Here is an 18069-nt window from a genome sequence, read left to right as displayed (position 1 = left end):
TTTAACTGATTATTTCATTTTTCAATTTAGGTGACTTTCACTGAGTTTGACTGAAAGTGAAAGTGAAGTCACTCAGTCGTGTCCGACTCTTTGCGACCCCATGGACACCAGGCTCCTCTGCCCATGGGCTTTTCTAGGTAAGAGTACTGGAGTGGGTTGCCATTTCCTTCTCCATGGAATCTTCCTGACCCAGGGATTGAACCCAGGTATCCCACATTGTAGACAGACACTTTACCATCAGAGCCACCAGGGGAGTTTAGCTGACTGGGGGTTAAACACGCGGGAGGGGCATGCTAGGAGTTGGGAGGTGGGACATCCGGTGTCACGTGACATGGGCTGCCATAGTAACAGGCCCCCCTGCCTTGCATCCAATCAGAGATGGACAGTGTCTGTGACGTCAGGGAAAGCCGGGCCTATAAATTCGACCAACGGCCTTCAACGGCCTCACTGTTCTTCTGGGCTGCGCTATGGAGAATGGTGGCTCTACCGTGTCTGCACCATCCTCTGACAGCCATGAGGAAGACGTGATCACCATAGAAACCAGCACCTCCGAAACTGAGCCCTCTGAAATGGAGATGGCGAAAGCAGAGACCTCCAAACCAGAGCCGTATGATGCGGAACCAAGAAAGGCGAAGCAGAAGACAGCTAAGGGCCGCCGTTGCCGTCGCCGCCGCTGCCGTCAGGGCAATTTCTCAAGCTTTGCTACCTATTTCCCTAGGGTGCTGAAGCAAGTACATACAGGCCTGAGTCTTTCCCGTGAGTCCGTGAACGTCCTGGATTCGTTTGTGAAAGATATGTTCGAGCGGATTGCCGAAGAGGCCGGGCGCCTGGCCCACAGCAACAAGCGCTGCACCATCATGACCGAAGACATCCAGACATCTGTGCGTCTTCTGTTGCCTGGGGAGCTCGGCAAGTATGCCACGTCCGAGGCCACCAAGTCGGTCATCAGATACCACACCTGCAGATGAACTGCCCCAGAACTGTCTGACCATCGCAAACCAGACTTAAGGGTTCTCCCCTTAGGCCCTACATTTAATCTTTAAAACATTTCTACCCCAAAGAAAACATTAAAAACCTCATTAACTTTGCTTCAATATGTGTCGGTTGTGTCATTTTTTTCAATGAAAAATCGTGTACTTTTTTCTTAACATATTGCAACTTGTCACTTTCCTAAATGGTTATTTCTATTCGTGGTTTCTCAGTGATTTTAGGGATCTTTATGGTCAAAATTCTTTCCCAAAAAGTTTCATTGGCCTTTTCCATTTTCATTCTCCCGTCTATCTAGGTATCATCCAGAGATTTTTATATGGGTATAGCAACTGATAAAGCAAAACCAATACAGTATTGTAAAGTAAAAAAATAAAATTAAAAAAATAATAATAATAAAAACAAAAAAACAAAAACAAAAAACCAGTGTGGTCTTCCCAGGTGGCTCACCAGTAAAGAATCTGCCTTCAGTGCAGGAGTCACAGAAGAGACAGGGTACATCCCTGGGTCATAAAGATCCCTGGGAGGAGGGGATGGTAACCCTCTCCAGTATTCTTTCCTGGAGAATCCCATGGAGAGAGGAGCCTGGTGGGCTACAGTCCATAGGGTCTGCAAAGAGTCGAGCACCACTGAAGCAAGGTAGCATGCAGGCTCACACAGAGCAGTGTGTGTGTGTGTGTGTGTGTGTGTGTGTGTGTGTGTGCGCGCGCTCAGTCACTCAGTCATGACCAACTCTTTCTGATCCCATGGACAGGAGCCCGCCAGGCTCCTATCTCCTTGAAATTTTCCAAGCAAGAATACTGAACTGGGTTGTCATTTCCTACTCCAGGGGATCTTTCTGACCAAGGGATAGAAGCTGTGTCTCTTTCATCTCCTGCACTGGCAGTCAGATTCTTGACCACTGCACCAGCAGTAGCAGATATACAAATCACATTTACCCATTCTATTCTTTCAATCCCAATTCACTTCCTTGTGTAAAATAGGACTCAAACACAGTGTAAAATAAGAAAATTGTAAATTTCTGGAATCAAGCGCCGTATCTTTTTAAATTACCTTATCCAGATTTCTCTGATCCTATTTTTTGTTTGCAACCTAGATCATTTTGCTTTAAAAAAAAAAAAAGACAGAAAAAATCCTGACTGAATTGCACACTTGCAGGGATGATGGGATAGTCCAGTGACAGAGAATGTAGCCACAGTCTCCACAGTAGCAGCCAATGAGGGGACTGGTAGCCCATGAGCCAAGGCAATTGGCCAAACGTATGGTGGAGTGAGGAGAGATGAACAAATAGCAACCTTCCTGTGACACTCAGCCTAGAGATGGAGAGGGAACATGGGGTGATAGTTTTCCTGATGTTTTTCCATTCAAGCACCTACTTTTAACCATGGCGATTTAAGTATAGGCATCCATTTCTTGGGGCTTCCCAGATGGTGCTAGTGGTAAAGAACCTGCCTTCTTATGTGGGAAACCTAAGAGCCATGGATTCAATCCCTGGAGTGGGAAGATGCCCTGGAGAAAGGCATGGCAACCCACTCCAGTATTCTTGCTGGAAAGTCCCATGGACAGAGGAGCCTAGCGGGTTACAATCCATAGGGTCTCAAAGAGTCAGACACGACTGAAGCGGCTTAGCATGCACACATCCATTTCTTGGGTCTTCCCAGGTGGTGCCGGTAGTAAAGAACCTCCCTGCAATGCAGGAGACACAGGAGACCCAGGTTCTGTCCCTAGATGGAGAAGGTTCCCTGGAGGAGGGCATGGAAACCCCCTCCAGTATTCTTCCCTGGATAATTCCCAGGGACAGAGGAGCCTGGTGGGCCACAGTTCATGGGGCCACGAAGAGTGGGACACAACTGAGGAGACTTAGTGCGCATGCATGCATCCACTTCTTGTTCAGGGACATGCCTCTAGCTCCTTGCATCAAAATAAGGAGGAGGGATGTTCAGCAGTTAAGAGAAATGAGATGACTTCTTCTTCCACCTCAAGTATTTGACTGCTATTGCTTATGATAGTATTTACTGAATTTAATGTCCATGTGTTTTCTTCTTGGTGCATTGACATTGTTATTTCTATAAGTATATTGCTGAATTTCAAACTAGTTGGTGATTTTCCCTATTCCTTTTATTTTTGTTTTGAGATACTTTTTATTTTTTAATTAATTAATTTTTTATTGAAAGATTATTGCTTTACAGAATTTTGCTGTTTTCTGTCAAACCTCAACATGAATCAGCCTAGGGTATACATATATCCCCTCCCTTTTGGAACTCCCTCCTCATCCCACCCCCTCTAGGTTGATACAGAGCCCCTGTTTGAGTTTCCTAGCCATACAGCAAATTCCCATTGGCTATCTATTTTACATACAGTAATGTAAATTTCCATGTTGCTCTTTCCTTGCATCTCACCCTCTCCTCCCCCTTTCCCTCTGTCCATAATTCTATTCTCCTATTTCTTTTTTAAAAGATTGATTTCAAGGTTACTACATCCTTAGAGAGAGAGAAAGGCACTTCTGCGATTTTCAGTCCTTTTCTAATTTAGCAATGGTTTTCATTAGAACTTAATATTTCATGATATTTTAAACTATTCATTTTGAACTTTAAGCAACAAGGATATGCTGTACAGCACAGAGAAATATACCAATTATCTAATAATAAATGTAAACAAGAGTATAATATATAAAGCAACTGAAGCACTATGTTGTAAACCTGAACAAATATAATATTGCAACTCATGAATATATCCATAAAAAAATTTAAAGTTGAAAAAGAATTTATCCAGTACCGACTGTTATTGGATGTAAAAATCTGTGAAGGATTTGATTCTCAGCAGAAACAATGAGAGAAAAGCTAGGAGGATCTACAAAATTCCAACCTCTTGACCCCAGCTGTAGAATTTTCTCTAGGTCAGTCATGACAGAGTTCGGTAAGATTCTGAATTATTTTTCCTAGCAATTTCATTTCCCAGTTTATTCTCATTCTCCCAAAGTGTACTTATGGAGTTCTTCAGAAGCAGTTTATGTGTGATATGCAATAGATCAGAGTGAAGAAACTGATATACTCATCCACTACCTCTAGTATATTTCCCCCACATATCCCAGTTCATTTACATATTTTCCACATATCCTAGTTAATCAAACATTTAAATATATAAATGAGGACTGACATATAGTACAGAACCGGCAAAACAAAAATTTCACACACATTTCAATTTTCTAATTTCCTGGTTTTTGAAATTGTTTTAAACATTCATACAGGAGAACAAGATGGCAGAGGAACAGGTGGACGTGGAGTACATCTCTCTCCACGGATACATCAGGAATACACCTTCGGACACAGAAGTGCATGCAGAACACCAGCTGACAGTGGACAGCAGTCATTGACCAGCGGAAAATAATATATAGACCCATCCAAACCTTGGTAGGATGAAGGAACCTGGGGGGAAAACAGGAGTGTGAAGTAGGACTGGACCTGCCCTCGGCAGGTGGGGGAACTGGAAGCAGGGGTCCGATCCCCACATCAGGGCAATTGTCTGAGTCAGCGAGAGAAGCGTTTAAGGCTGAGAGTGAAACAGCTGATCTGTGGCAGCCAAAATGGAATGAGAATCAGACAGTCCTCGCAACCATACATACCCAAGACGGGGATGCAGATCCCCTGGAAGGTGCAGCGGCTGGTAGCTGGAGTTTAGGGATTGTGGAGCAATCCCAAAGTGAGGGCTGCTGCAACTGTGGAGAGACTTATCAAGGGGATGTGAGGGAGGAGACTGTGGTGGGAAATGCCTGTGGAGGAAAGCCAGGCAGCCATGGAAGCTAGGCGATACTGCTGAGTCACGTTTGGGGATGGAGCCATCACCATAGCCTCTCTCCCCACAGTGCCAGCATTGGCAGCTGAACAACAGAGAGGCTGGCCCAGCAAGCACCTGACGCACTGAACTACAGAGTAGGACCCCACCCAGGGTGCCCCTTTAAGTGCCTGATGTGCCAATCTATAGAGTAGAACTCCAGCCGGGGGGCCCCTATATGAGCCTGATGTGCCAAACAACAGAGAAGGTCCCCAGGCAAGGAAGCCCTCTACGTGCCTGAATGGGTGGAGCTATGGAGAAAGACTGGCCAAAGAGGCTTTCTGATCGCCAGCTACAAGAGGCTCGAAAAAAAGACTCTGATGGGGCCATAACTCCTGCAGTGGAGGCAGTCCATGTCCCTGCACACTTGGTGCTGCCAGAGTCCCTGCAAGCCAAGCAGCTGTGCCACCTCACCCTCAACTCTCACTAGGGCAGAGCTGCCACAGGCAAAAAAAGTCTTGTGCCTCAACATGTGGGGTCGCTTTGGGAGTGTCCTACTCTTTCCGACCCTGGAGACTGTGGCCTGCCAGGCTTTTCTGTCAGGGAGCAGGGTTCTCCAGGCAAGAATACAGGAGCGTGTTGGTCAATACTGGTTTCCATGGCTGTGTGGCACTGGAGTGGCCCTGAGGAGATACCCCACGTCCAAGGTCAGAGAAGCCCAGCAGGATGGTGGTGCTGGAGTGACTTTGAGGAGATATCCCATGTCCAAGGGCAGAGAAGCCCCAGCAAGACACTAGGAGGGACGAATTCGCCTTTGGAATCACACCCCATCTCCACCAGACACATTCAGAGGGCTCAAACAAACCTTGTGTGCACCAGGACCCAGAGACCCCACATAGACTGAGACAGAACTGGGTTTGAGTGTCTCCTCTGTAGGTACAGGTCAGCAATGGACTGCCGCAGGGGCAGGGGCCCTGGGTGCAGCAGACTTGGGTATGGCATAATCCCTCTTGGAGGAGGTCACCATTAACCCCACCATAGAGTGGCCAGAACTTACACAGGACTAGGAAATAGACTCTTGAAGGGCACAAACAGAACCTTGCCTGCACCAGGATCCAGGAGAAAGGAGCATGACCCCACAAGAGACTGACCCAGACTTGCCTGGGAGTGTCCAGGAGTCTCCAGTGGAGATGTAGGTCGGTGGTGGCCTACTGCAGGGTTGGGGACACAGAGTGTAGCAGTACATGCATGAGGCCTTTTGAAGGAGGTCACCATTATCTTCATTACGTCCACCACAGTTTCGGCCCAGGTAAATAAGAGGGAGGGAACATAGCTCCACCCATCAACAGAAAATTGGATTAAAGATTTATTGAGCATGGCCCCATCCATCAGAACAAGACCCAGTTTCCCCTTCAGTAACTCTGTCCCATCAGGAAGCTTTCATAAGCTTCTTATCCTTCTCCATCAGATGGCAGACTGAAACCACAATCACAGAAAACTAACCAACCTGATCACATGGACCATGCAACCCCATGGACTGTAGCCTATCAGGTTCCTCGATCCATGGGATTTTTCAGGTAAGAGTGCTGGAGTGGATTGACATTTCCTTCTTCAGGGGATCTTCCTGACCCAGTGATCGAACCCGGGTATTCTGCATTGCAGGCGGGCGCTTTACCATCTGAGCCATCAGGGAAGCCCAACATGGACCACAGCCTTGTCCAACTCAGTGAAACTATGAGCCATGCCGTGTAGGGCCACCCAAGATGGACAGGTCATGATAGAGAGTTCAGACAAAATGTGGTCCACTGGAGAAGGGAATGGCAAACTACTTCAGTATTCTTGCCTTGAGAACCCCATGAACAGTATGAAAAGGCAAAACATAGGACATTGAAAGATGAACTCCCCAGGTGGGTAGGTGCCCAATATGCTACTGGAGATCAGTGGAGAAATAACTCCAGAAAAATTGAAATGGAGCCAAAGCAAAAACAACACCCAGTTGTGGATGTGACTGGTGATGGAAGGAAAGTCCGATGCTGTAAATAAAGAGCAATATTGCATAGGAACCTGGCATGTTAAGTCCATGAATTGAGGCAAATTGGAAGTGGTCAAACAGGAGATGGCAAGTGTGAACGTCAACATTTTAGGAATCAGTGAACTAAAGTGGACTGGAATGGTTGAATTTAACTCAGATGACCATTATATCTACTACTGTGGACAAGAATCCCTTAGAAGAAATGGAGTAGCCATCATAGTCAACAAAAGAGTCTGAAATGGAGTACTTGGATGCAGAATGATCTCTTTTTGTTTCCAAGGCAACCATTCAATATCAGAGTAATCCCAGTCTATGCCCTGACCAGTAATGCTGAAGAAGATGAAGTTGAATGGTTCTATGAAGACCAACAAGACCTTCTAGAACTAACATCCAAAAAAGATGTCCTTTTCGTTATAGGGGACTGGAATGCAATAGTAGGAAGTCAAGAAATACCTGGAGTAACAGGCAAATTTGGCCTTGAAGTGCAGCATGAAGCAGGGCAAAGGCTAATAGAGTTTGGCAAAGAGACTGCACTGGTCATAGCAAACATCCCTTCCAAAAACACAAGAGAAGACTCTACACATGGAAAGCACCAGATGGTCAACACCAAAATCAGACTGATTATATTCTTTGCAGCCAAAGATGGAGAAGCTCTATTAGTTCAGTTCAGTTCAGTTCAGTCGCTCACTCATGTCTGACTATTTGCGACCCCATGAATCGCAGCACGCCAGGCCTCCCTGTCCATCACCAACTCCTGGAGATCACTCACACTCACGTCCATCGAGTTGGTGATGCCATCCAGCCATCTCATCCTGGGTCGTCCCCTTCTCCTCCTGTTCCCAATCCCTCCCAGCGTCAGAGTCTTTTCCAATGAGTCAACTCTTCACATGAGGTGGCCAAAGTACTGGAGGTTCAGCTTTAGCATCATCCCTTCCAAAGAAATCCCAGGGCTGATCTCCTTCAGAATGGACTGGTTGGATCTCCTTGCAGTCCAAGGGACTCTCAAGAGTCTTCTCCAACACCACAGTTCAAAAGCATCAATTCTTCGGTGCTCAGCCTTCTTCACAGTCCAACTCTCACATCCATGCACGACTACTGGAAAAACCATAGCCTTGACTAGACGGACTTTGTTGGCAAAGTAATGTCTCTGCTTTTGAATATGCTATCTAGGTGGGTCATAACTTTCCTTCCAAGGAGTAAGCATCTTTTAATTTCATGGCTGCAATCACCATCCGCAGTGATTTTGGAGCCCCAAAAATAAAGTCTTTCACTGTTTCCACTGTTTCCCCATCTATTTGCCACGACGTGATGGCACTGGATGCCATGATCTTCATTTTCTGAATGTTGAGCTTTAAGCCACCTTTTTCACTCTCCTCTTTCACTTTCATCAAGAGCCTTTTTAGCTCCTCTTCACTTTCTGCCATAAGAGTGGTGTCATCTGCATATCTGAGGTTATTGATATTTCTCCCAGCAATATTGATTCCAGTTTGTGCTTCTTCCAGTCCAGCATTTCTCATCATGTACTCTGCATATAAGTTAAATAAGCAGGGTGACAATATACGGCCTTGATGTACTCCTTTTCCTATTTGGAACCAGTCTGTTGTTCCATGTCCAGTTCTAACTGTTGCTTTCTGACCTGCATATGGGTTTCTCAGGAGGCAGGTCAGGTGGTCTGGTATTCCCATCTCTTTCAGAATTTTCCATAATTCATTGTGATCCACACAGTCAAAGACTTTGGCATAGTCAATAAAGCAGAAATAGATATTTTTCTGGAACTCTCTTGCTGTTTCGATGATTCAGCTGATATTGGCGATTTGATCTCTGGTTCCTCTGCCTTTTCTAAAACCAGCTTGAACATCTGGATGTTCACCATTCACGCATTGTTGAAGCCTGACTTGGAGAATTGTGAGCATTACTTTACTAGCATGTGAGATGAGTGCAATTGTGCAATAGTTTGAGCATTCTTTGGCATTGCCTTTCTTTGGAATTGGGACGAAAACTGACCTTTTCCAGTCCTATGGCTACTGCTGAGTTTTCCAAATTTGCTGGCATATTGAGTATAGCACTTTCACAGCATCATCTTTCAGGATTTGAAATAGCTCAACTGGAATTCCATCTATACAGTCTGCAAAAGCAAGACCAGGAGCTGACTGTGGCTCAGATCATGAACTCTTTATTGTCAAATTCAGACTTATATTGAAGAAAGTAGGAAAACTATTAGACCCTCCAGTTATGACCTAAATCAAATCCCTTATGATTATATGGTGAAAGTGACAAATAGATTCAATGGATTAGATCTGATAGACAAAGTGCCTGAACAACTATGGTCAGGGATACGTGACATTGTACAGGAGACAGGAATCAAGACCATCCTCAAGAAAAAGAAATGCAAGAAAACAAAATGGCTGTTTGAGTAGGCCTTACAAATAGCTGTGAAAAGAAAAGTGAAACACAAAGGAGACAAGGAAAGATATACCTATTTGAATGCAGAGTTCCAAGGAATAGCAAGGAGAGTCAAGAAAGCCTTCCTTGGTGATCAGTGCAAAGATATAGAGGAAAACAATAGAATGGGAAAGACTAGCTATCTCTTCAAGAAAACTAGAGATACCAAGGGAACATTTCATGCAAAGATGGGCAAAATAAAGGACAAAAATGGTATAGACCTAACAGAATCACAAGACATTAAGAAGAGGTGGCAAGAATACACAGAAGAACTATAAAAAAGGCTCTTCATGACCTAGGAAATCATGATGGCTTGATCACTCACCTAGAGCCAGACATCCTGGAATGTGAAGTCAGGGGGGCCTTAGCAAACATCACTACGAACAAAACTAGTGGAGGTGATGGAATTCCAGTTGAGCTATTTCAAATCCTTAAAGATGATGCTGTGAAAGTGCTGCACTCAATATGCCAGCAAATTTGGAAAACTCAGCAGTGGCCACAGGACTGGAAAGATCAGTTTTCATTCCAATCCCAAAGAAAGGCAACGCCAAAGAATGCTCAAACTACCGCACAATTGCACTCATCTCACATGCTAGTAAAGTAATGCTCAAAATTCTGCAATCCAGGCTTCAATGGTACATGGACCTTGAACTTCTAGATATTCAAGTTGGATTTAGAAAAGGCAGAGGAATCAGAGATCAAATTGCCAACATCCGCTGGATCATCAAAAAAGCAAGAAAGTTCCAGAAAAACATCTATTTCTGTTTTATCAACTATGCCAAAGCTTTTGACTGTGTGGATCACAAGAAACTGTGGAAAATTCTGAAAGAGATGGGAATACCAAACCACCTGACCTGTCTCTTGAGAGATCTGTGTGCAGGTCATGAAGGAACAGTTAGAACTGGACATGAAACAACAGACTAGTTCCAAATTGGGAAAGGAGTACATCAAGGCTGTAGGTTGTCACCCTGCTTATATAACTTATATGCAGAGTACATCATGAGAAACGCTGGTGTGGATGAAGCACAACCTGGAATCAAGATTGCCAGGAGAAATATCAATAACCTCAGATATGCGGATGATACCACCCTCATGGCAGAAAGCAAAGAGGAACTAAAGAGCCTCTAGGTGAAAGTGACAGAGGAGAGTGAGAAAGTTGATTTAAAACTCAAAATTCAGACAACGAAGATCATGGCATCTGGTCCCATCACTTCACAGCAAATAGATGGGGAAACAGTGGGAACAGTGAGGGACTTTTCTTGGTGGGGGGCTCCAAATCACTGCAGATGGTGACTACAACCATGAGATAAAAGACGATTGTTTCTTGGAAGTAAAGCTATGACCAAGCTGGACAGCATATTAAAAAGCAGAGACATTACTTTGCCAACAAAGTTCTGTCTAGTCAAAGCTATGGCTTTTCCAGTAGTCATGTATGGATGTGAGAGTTGGACTATAAAGAAGGCTGAGCAACCCCAATGACTGCAGCATGCCAGGCCTTCCTGTCCATCACCAACTCTGGGAGCTTACTCAAACTCATGGCTATTGAGTCGGTGAAGCCATCCGACCATCTCATCCTCTGTTGTCCCCTTCTCCTCCCACCTTCAATCTTCCCCAGCATCAGGGTCTTTTCAAATGAGTCAGTTCTTCACATCAGGTGGCCAAAGTATTGGAGTTTCAGCTTCAGTATCAGTCCTTCCAATGAGTGTTCAGGGTTTCTTTCCTTAAGGATTGACTGGTCTGATGATCTGTCTAGATTCCATATATGTGCATTAACATAAAATATTTTTTTTCTCCTTCTAACTTCACTCTGTATAATAAGGTCTAGGTTCATCCACCTCGTTAAATAGACTCAAATGTCCTCCTTTCTGTGACTGAATAATATTCCATTGTATTAATATATATGTACTACAGCTTCTTTATCCATTCATCTATAGATAGACATCTAGGTTGCTTCCATGTCCTAACTATTGTAATATTTTAGTCACTCACTCCTGTCCAACTCCTTGTGAGCCCATGGACTGTAGTCCGCCAGGCTCCTCTGTGTATGGAATTTTCCAAAGAATATGGAAGCCATTCCTTTCTTCAGGGGATCTTCCCAACCCAGGGGTTGAACCCCAGTCTCCTGCATTGCATGTGGATGCTTAACTGCCTGAGCTACCAGGGAAGCTATTGCAAGTAGTACTGTAGTGAACACTGGGGTACATGTGTCTTTTTCAATTACGGTTTTCTAAGGGTATATGCCTAGTAGTGGGATTGTTGGCTCATATGGTAGTCTTATTCCTAGTGTCTTAAGGAATCTCCATACTGTTCTCTGTAGTGACTGCATCAGTTTACATTCCCATGGACAGTGCAAGAGTGTTCCCTTTTTTCCACAGCCTCTCTAGCTTTTATTGTTTGTAGATTTTCTGATGATGGCTATTCTCACCTTGTGAGGTGATACCTCGTTGTAATTTTGATTTGCATGTCTCTAAGGCTGCATATTGTCACCCTGCTTATTTAACTTATATGCAGAGTACATCATGAGAAACGCTGGACTGGAAGAAACACAAGCTGGACTCAAGATTGCCGGGAGAAATATCAATAACCTCAGATATGCAGATGACACCACCCTTATGGCAGAAAGTGAAGAGGAGCTAAAAAGCCTCTTGATGAAAGTGAAAGAGGAGAGTGAAAAAGGTGGCTTAAAGCTCAACATTCAGAAAACGAAGATCATGGCATCCAGTGCCATCACTTCATGGGAAATAGATGGTGAAACAGTGGAAACAGTGGCAGATTTTATTTTGGGGGGGCTCCAAAATCACTGCAGATGATGACTGCAGCTATGAAATTAAAAGACGCTTACTCCTTGGAAGGAAAGTTATGACCAACCTAGATAGCATATTCAAAAGCAGAGACATTACTTTGCTGACTAAGGTCCGTCTAGTCAAGGCTATGGTTTTTCCAGTAGTCATGTATGGATGTGAGAGTTGGACTGTGAAGAAGGCTTAGCGCCGAAGAATTAATGCTTTTGAACTGTGGTGTTGGAGAAGACTCTTGAGAGTCCCTTGGACTTCAAGGAGATCCAACCAGTCCATTCTGAAGGAGATCAGCCCTGGGATTTCTTTGGAAGGAATGATGCTAAAGCTGAACCTCCAGTACATGGCCACCTCATGTGAAAAGTTGACTCATTGGAAAAAGACTTTGGTGCTGGGAGGGATTGGGAACAGGAGGAGCAGGGGACGACCAAGGATGAGATGGCTGGATGGCATCACTGACTCGATGGACGTGAGTCTGAGTGAACTCCGGGAGCTGGTGATGGACAGGGAGGCCTGGCGTGCTGTGATTCATGGGGTCACAGTCAGACACGACTGAGCGACTGAACTGAACTGAACTGAACTGAATAGTGAGTGATGTTGAGCATCTTTTCATGTTTTTATTAACCATGTATGTGTATGTTTTCTTTGGAGAAATGTCTGTTCAGGTATTCTGCCCACTTTTTGATTGGGTTGTTTGTTTTCTGGTATTGAGCTTCATGAGCTGCTTGCATATTTTGGAGATTAATCCTTTGTCAGTTGTTTCATTTGCTATTATTTTCTCCCATTCTGAGGGTTGCCTTTTCTATAAACTTTGTTTATAGTTTCCTTTGCTGTGCAAAAGCTTTTAAGTTTAATTAGGTCCCATTGGTTTATTTTTGTTTTTATTTCCATTACTCTATAAGGTGAGTCACAGAGGATCTTGCTGTGATTTATGTCAAAGAGTGTTCTGCTTATGTTTTCCTCCAAGGAGTTTTATAGTTTCTGGTTTTACATTTAGGTTTGTAATCCATTTTGAGTGTATCTTTGTGTATGCTGTTAGGAAATGTTCTAATTTCATTCTTCTACACATAGCAGTGCAGTTTTCCCAGCATCACTTGTGATGAGACTATCTTTTCTCTATTGCATATTCTTGCCTCCTTTGTCAAATATAAGGTGTTGGTGGGTGTGTGGGTTTATCTCTGGGCTTTGTATCCTGTTCCCTTGGTGTATATTTTTGTTTTTGTGCCAGAACCATACTGTCTTGATAATTGTAGCTTTGTAGTCTGAAGTCAGGAAGGTTGATTACTCCATCTCCATTCTTCTTTCTCAAGATTGTTTTGGCTATTTGTGGTCTTAATGCATTTTTGACTTATGATATTTTCCAAGTTACAATGGGTTTACCCAGATACAGCCCTATTATAATTTGGGGAGGTCTATAGACCTCTTTCTCTTACACCAATTCAACAATATTACTACCGTCTTTCACTCCTTTATCACCACTGTCAATGTTGTGCTCTCTGCTAGGTCGTTTCTATTAGGAAAACATCAGGCCATTATTTCTTATCTTCACATGGCTTCCCAGGTGGCTCAGATGGTGAAGAATCTGCCTGTAAGGCAGGAGACATGGGTTCAATCCCTGGATTGGGAAGATCCCCTGGAGAAGAGAATGGCAACCCAACCGGATATTCTAGCCTGGAGAATTCCATGGACAGAGGAAGCTGGGTAGGCTACAGTCCATGGACTCACAAAAAGTTGGATACGACTGAGCAACTAACACTTTCACAGTTTCATATATAGATTATACTTTCAGCAACTGATAACATTCTATATCTTTGCTCTTATTTGGGGCAAATTTCCTTTAAAATATACATATTTGTTTATTTTATTACTTGGCTGCACCAAGTCTTAGTAGCAGCATGCAGGATCTTTGATCTTTGTTGAGGCATGCATAATCCGTAGCTGCAGCATGTGAACTCTTAGCTGTTGCCTATGGGATCAATTTCCCCAACCAGGGACTGGGCCCCTGCCTGGGGAGTGTGAAGTCCCAGCCATGGAGCACCAGGGAAGTCTCAAGGCAAACTTCTTTCACAGATGTATGTAACATACATCTCTATGTGCAATATTGGAACATGAATATTTGAAGGTGTTGACTGAACCAGTATTCCTTATCTAAGACCATATTCCCCTAGGCTTTCTACTGACATCAAACTGGTATCAAAAAGAGGCCCAGGACAACTTTCCTTCCATAGCCCCCTATGCTCTCTGCCTGCTCTCCACCTCATTCACTGCCCCAACAAGGCCTCTCTGCTGTTCCTCAAACAAGCCACACTCACTGTTTCCTAGGGCTTTTTCAACAGTCAGTTCCATCTTTCAGGAATGTTCTTCCCCCAGATATCCACTTGGACTACTCCTTCACCCCTTTGTAATTGTTGTCTCTAATCACTGTTTCCATTTTTTCTTCTCCTTCCTATTCTCATATGAACACAGTCCAATTCAGGGGTTCACCTCCACCACTCAACTGAAATTTCTGCCCTCAAGGTCATGACTAACTCCTACATTGTTCAGTCCAATGATCAATTCTTAATCCTTACTGGACCTATCAACAGCATTTGGCACAGCTCATGAGTCACTCCTCCTCAGTTTACTGTCTTCAGTTGGCTTCCAGAACCCTGTTCTCCGGTTTCCTCTTACCTCCCTGGCTGCTTCTGCTCAGTTACCTTTACTGGTTCCTCTTCTCCTCCTGAACCTCAAAATAGGAGTGTGCCCAGGCTTGGTCCCTGTTCTTCTCATTTCTATCTACCCTCGCCTTGGTGATATCTTCCAATTCAAACACTGTAAAACACTTTTTATACTTATAACTCTTAAATCCAAGTCTGTAGATTGGATCTGTGTCACAACATACAGTCTAATATATCCAACTGATTACTCAGCACCTCCACTCAGATGTCTAATAGACATCTCAAACTCAAACTGTTGCACATTGAATTCCTGATCTTTTCCCCCAAACCTGCTCCTCCTATAGCCATCTGCATCTCAACCGATGGCAGTTCCATCAGTCCATATGTTAGAGAGAATCACAGCTGTGTGTTAAATTTGCTCAATTGTGTCTGACTCTTTGTGCTCCATGGACTATACAGCCCACAGAACTCTCCAGGACAGAATACTAGAGTGGATAGCCATTCCCTTCTCCAGGGGATCTTCCAAACCCAGGGATCGAACCCAGGTCTCCCACATTGCAGGTGGATTCTTTACCAGCTGAGCCACCAGGAAAGCCCAAGAATACTGCAGTGTGTATCCTTAAGCTTCTCCAGCAGATCTTCCCAACCCAGGAATCGAACTATAGTCTCCTGCACTGCAGGCAGATTCTTTACCAGCTGAGCTGTCAGGGAAGCCCAGTCCATATAGTCAGGGCAGAAATCTTGTCCATTATCTTCTCTCCCACTGTACATATAGTGAAGTTGCTCAGTTGTGTCTGACTCTTTGCAACCCCATGGACTGTAGCCTACCACTCTCCTCTGTCCATGGGATTTTCCAGGCAAGAGTACTGGAGTGGGTTGCCATTTCCTTCTCTAGAGGATCTTCCCAACCCAGGGATCGAACCTGGGTGCCCCACATTGTAGGCAGACACTTTACCATCTGAGTCACCAGGGAAGTCCTGGGGAAGTCACCGTACATATAACTCATCAGGAAATCATTTGGGTTCTTACTCAATGTATCCAAAACCCAATCCTTCTCACATCCCCATCGCTACATATAAGGTCCAATTTGCCATGATTTCTCACTTGAATAACTGAAATAGCCTTCTAACAGATCTCTCTGTTTTTATCCTTGATCCTCTGTGGTGTATATTCTGGGCAAAAATTAAGTGATAATTTTTAATATAAATGAAATCCTTGTACTTCTCTGCTCAAAACCTGAAAAAGATAGTGAATTCCACTGAGTGAGAGTCAAAATCCCTACAAAACCCTACATTTTCTGATTCTCCACTATATCTCTGACCACTCCATCTGCTCTCTTCCCCCACTTACTCTGCCCAATCTGTGGCCTCCTTACTGTCCCTTAAAAATGCCAGGCTCACTATTGCCATGGAACCTTTGCAATGTCCCTCTAGAAGGAGTGCTCTTTTCCATGTTATCCATTTATTTAAACCCTTTCACCTACATTAAGGCTCAGATCTCACCATTTCAATGAAGCCTATCTGAACTAGCCTATTTCATATTGCAACTTGCGCAGCCCTACTCTATCTGCCTTCCCCTGCTCTGTTTTCATCATTCTCTAACACAATATATAGCTTATTTACTTGCTGTGTATATTGATTTATTTCAGTCTTCCTCCACTGAGATGTAAAGTCCATAAGGGCAGAGATCTGTTTTGTTTCATTGATTCTAAGTACCTAGATTTGTACACAAAATGACGTTTTTAAAATGAATTTTCTCATAATTTTTGTATTACAATAAGTTATATCACACTGCAAGTAATTGTCCACAACTTGACTTTTTCACCCAACATTATGATTTTTAGATTTATCCATGTTCATCTATAACATATATATATATCCATTTTAACTGGTATATAATACACCATTTTATGAATAGTTTCCTTAGGCATGCCATTCTTGTAAACATCTTTGAGTTGCTTCTCTTTTTTTGCTATTACAAAGAATGCTGCAACAAATACTCTTGTTATAGCCTTTCATTACTCTATAAATATGCTTCTTAGAGCTGGAATTGCTAAATGACACGTATGTGCATCTTCAACCTCACTGTGTGTGCATGCTCAGTTGCTTCAGTCATATTTGACTCTTTGGACTGTAGCACACCAGGCTCTTCTGTCCATAGGATTCTCCAGGCAAGAATACTGGAGTGGGTTGCCATGCCCTCCTCCAGGGGATCTTCCTGACCCAGGGATCGAATCTGTGTCTCTTATGCCTCTTGAATTGGCAGGTGGGTTCTTTACCATTAGCAGCACCTGGAAAGCCCATTCAACCTCACTGCTGGCTGCTGCTGCTGCTGCTGCTGCTGCTGCTGCTGCTAAGTCACTTCAGTCATGTCCGACTCTGTGCAACCCCATAGACAGAAGCCCACCAGGCTCCCCTGTCCCTGGGATTCTCCAGGCAAGAACACTGGAGTGGGTTGCCATTTCCTTTTCCAATACATGAAAGTGAAAAGTGAAAGTGAAGTCACTCAGTCGTGTCCGACTCTTAGTGACCCTGTGGACTGCAGCCCACCAGTCTTCTCTTCTCATGGGATTTTCCAGGCAAGAGTACTGGAGTGGGTTGCCATTGCCTTCTCTGTTCAACCTCACTAGACACTGACAAATAGTAATTACATCAATTTACACACACAGCTATAGAAGAGTACCCATTTCCCCCACATTCTTGCAGATAATTATTTTTAAATTTTTTTAAACCAGTGTAAGAGGTGAAAATGAGTATCTCCCTAGTGTTGAACCTGCCTTTCCCAGTTTATGTCTTGGGTGTGATCTCTTTATAGGTTTTTCTGAACAAACATATTTCTTTTCCTCTTCTGTGAATTATCTTTTGATGTCCTTTACCCATTTTTCTATTGTCTTCTTTTTTTAATTATCTTATTTATTTATTTGGAGGGCTGCACTGGGTTTTAGTTGCTGCACACATCCTTTTTCTCTAGTAATGGCAAGCAGGGGTTACTCTTTAGTTGCAGTCCATGAGTTTCTCATTATATTGCGTTCTCTTGTTGTGCAGCACAGGCTCTAGGGCACAGGAGCTCCAGTTCCCAGGCTTTAAAGCACAGCAAAGTTGCTCCGCAGCATGTGGGATCCTCCTGGACTAGGTGTGGAAATCATGTCTCCTCAATTGCAGGCAGATTCTTTACCACTGAGCCACCAGGGAACCCTGTTTGTCTTCTTAATATTGCTTCTCATGTGGCTTTACATAATTTATATTCTAATTATTGGTCTGTAACATACTTTGCAAAATTTCTCTGTATTCCAAAAAAATCTTAACTGCTTTCCTCTTTTGTTGGTTTGGTTTATAAACCATTCTTATTTGGTTTACAATAAGTGTAACTGAAATAAACCTGTTTG

The 18069-nt window shown here is 43.7% G+C and overlaps 1 protein-coding gene across 1 annotated transcript; it reads left to right on the top strand.

The window, feature by feature from the left end:
- Positions 1-405: 405 nt before the first annotated feature.
- LOC102169861 (histone H2B-like) lies at positions 406-1094 on the top strand. The gene has a single exon (XM_005701889.2). The coding sequence runs from the start codon at positions 468-470 to the stop codon at positions 966-968; it is 501 nt and encodes a 166-aa protein (XP_005701946.2). The 5' UTR covers positions 406-467; the 3' UTR covers positions 969-1094.
- The last annotated feature ends 16975 nt before the right edge of the window (positions 1095-18069 follow it).

The sequence above is a fragment of the Capra hircus genome (genome assembly GCF_001704415.2).
Source record: "Capra hircus breed San Clemente chromosome X unlocalized genomic scaffold, ASM170441v1, whole genome shotgun sequence".
NCBI lineage: Eukaryota > Metazoa > Chordata > Mammalia > Artiodactyla > Bovidae > Capra > Capra hircus.
The sequence above is the reverse complement of the archived record's forward strand: the minus strand, read 5'-3'. Positions and strand labels throughout refer to the sequence as shown.

Excerpts from the sequence above, each read along its gene's own strand:
- LOC102169861 (XM_005701889.2), top strand. The coding sequence starts at position 468 with ATGGAGAATGGTGGCTCTACCGTGTCTGCACCATCCTCTGACAGCCAT.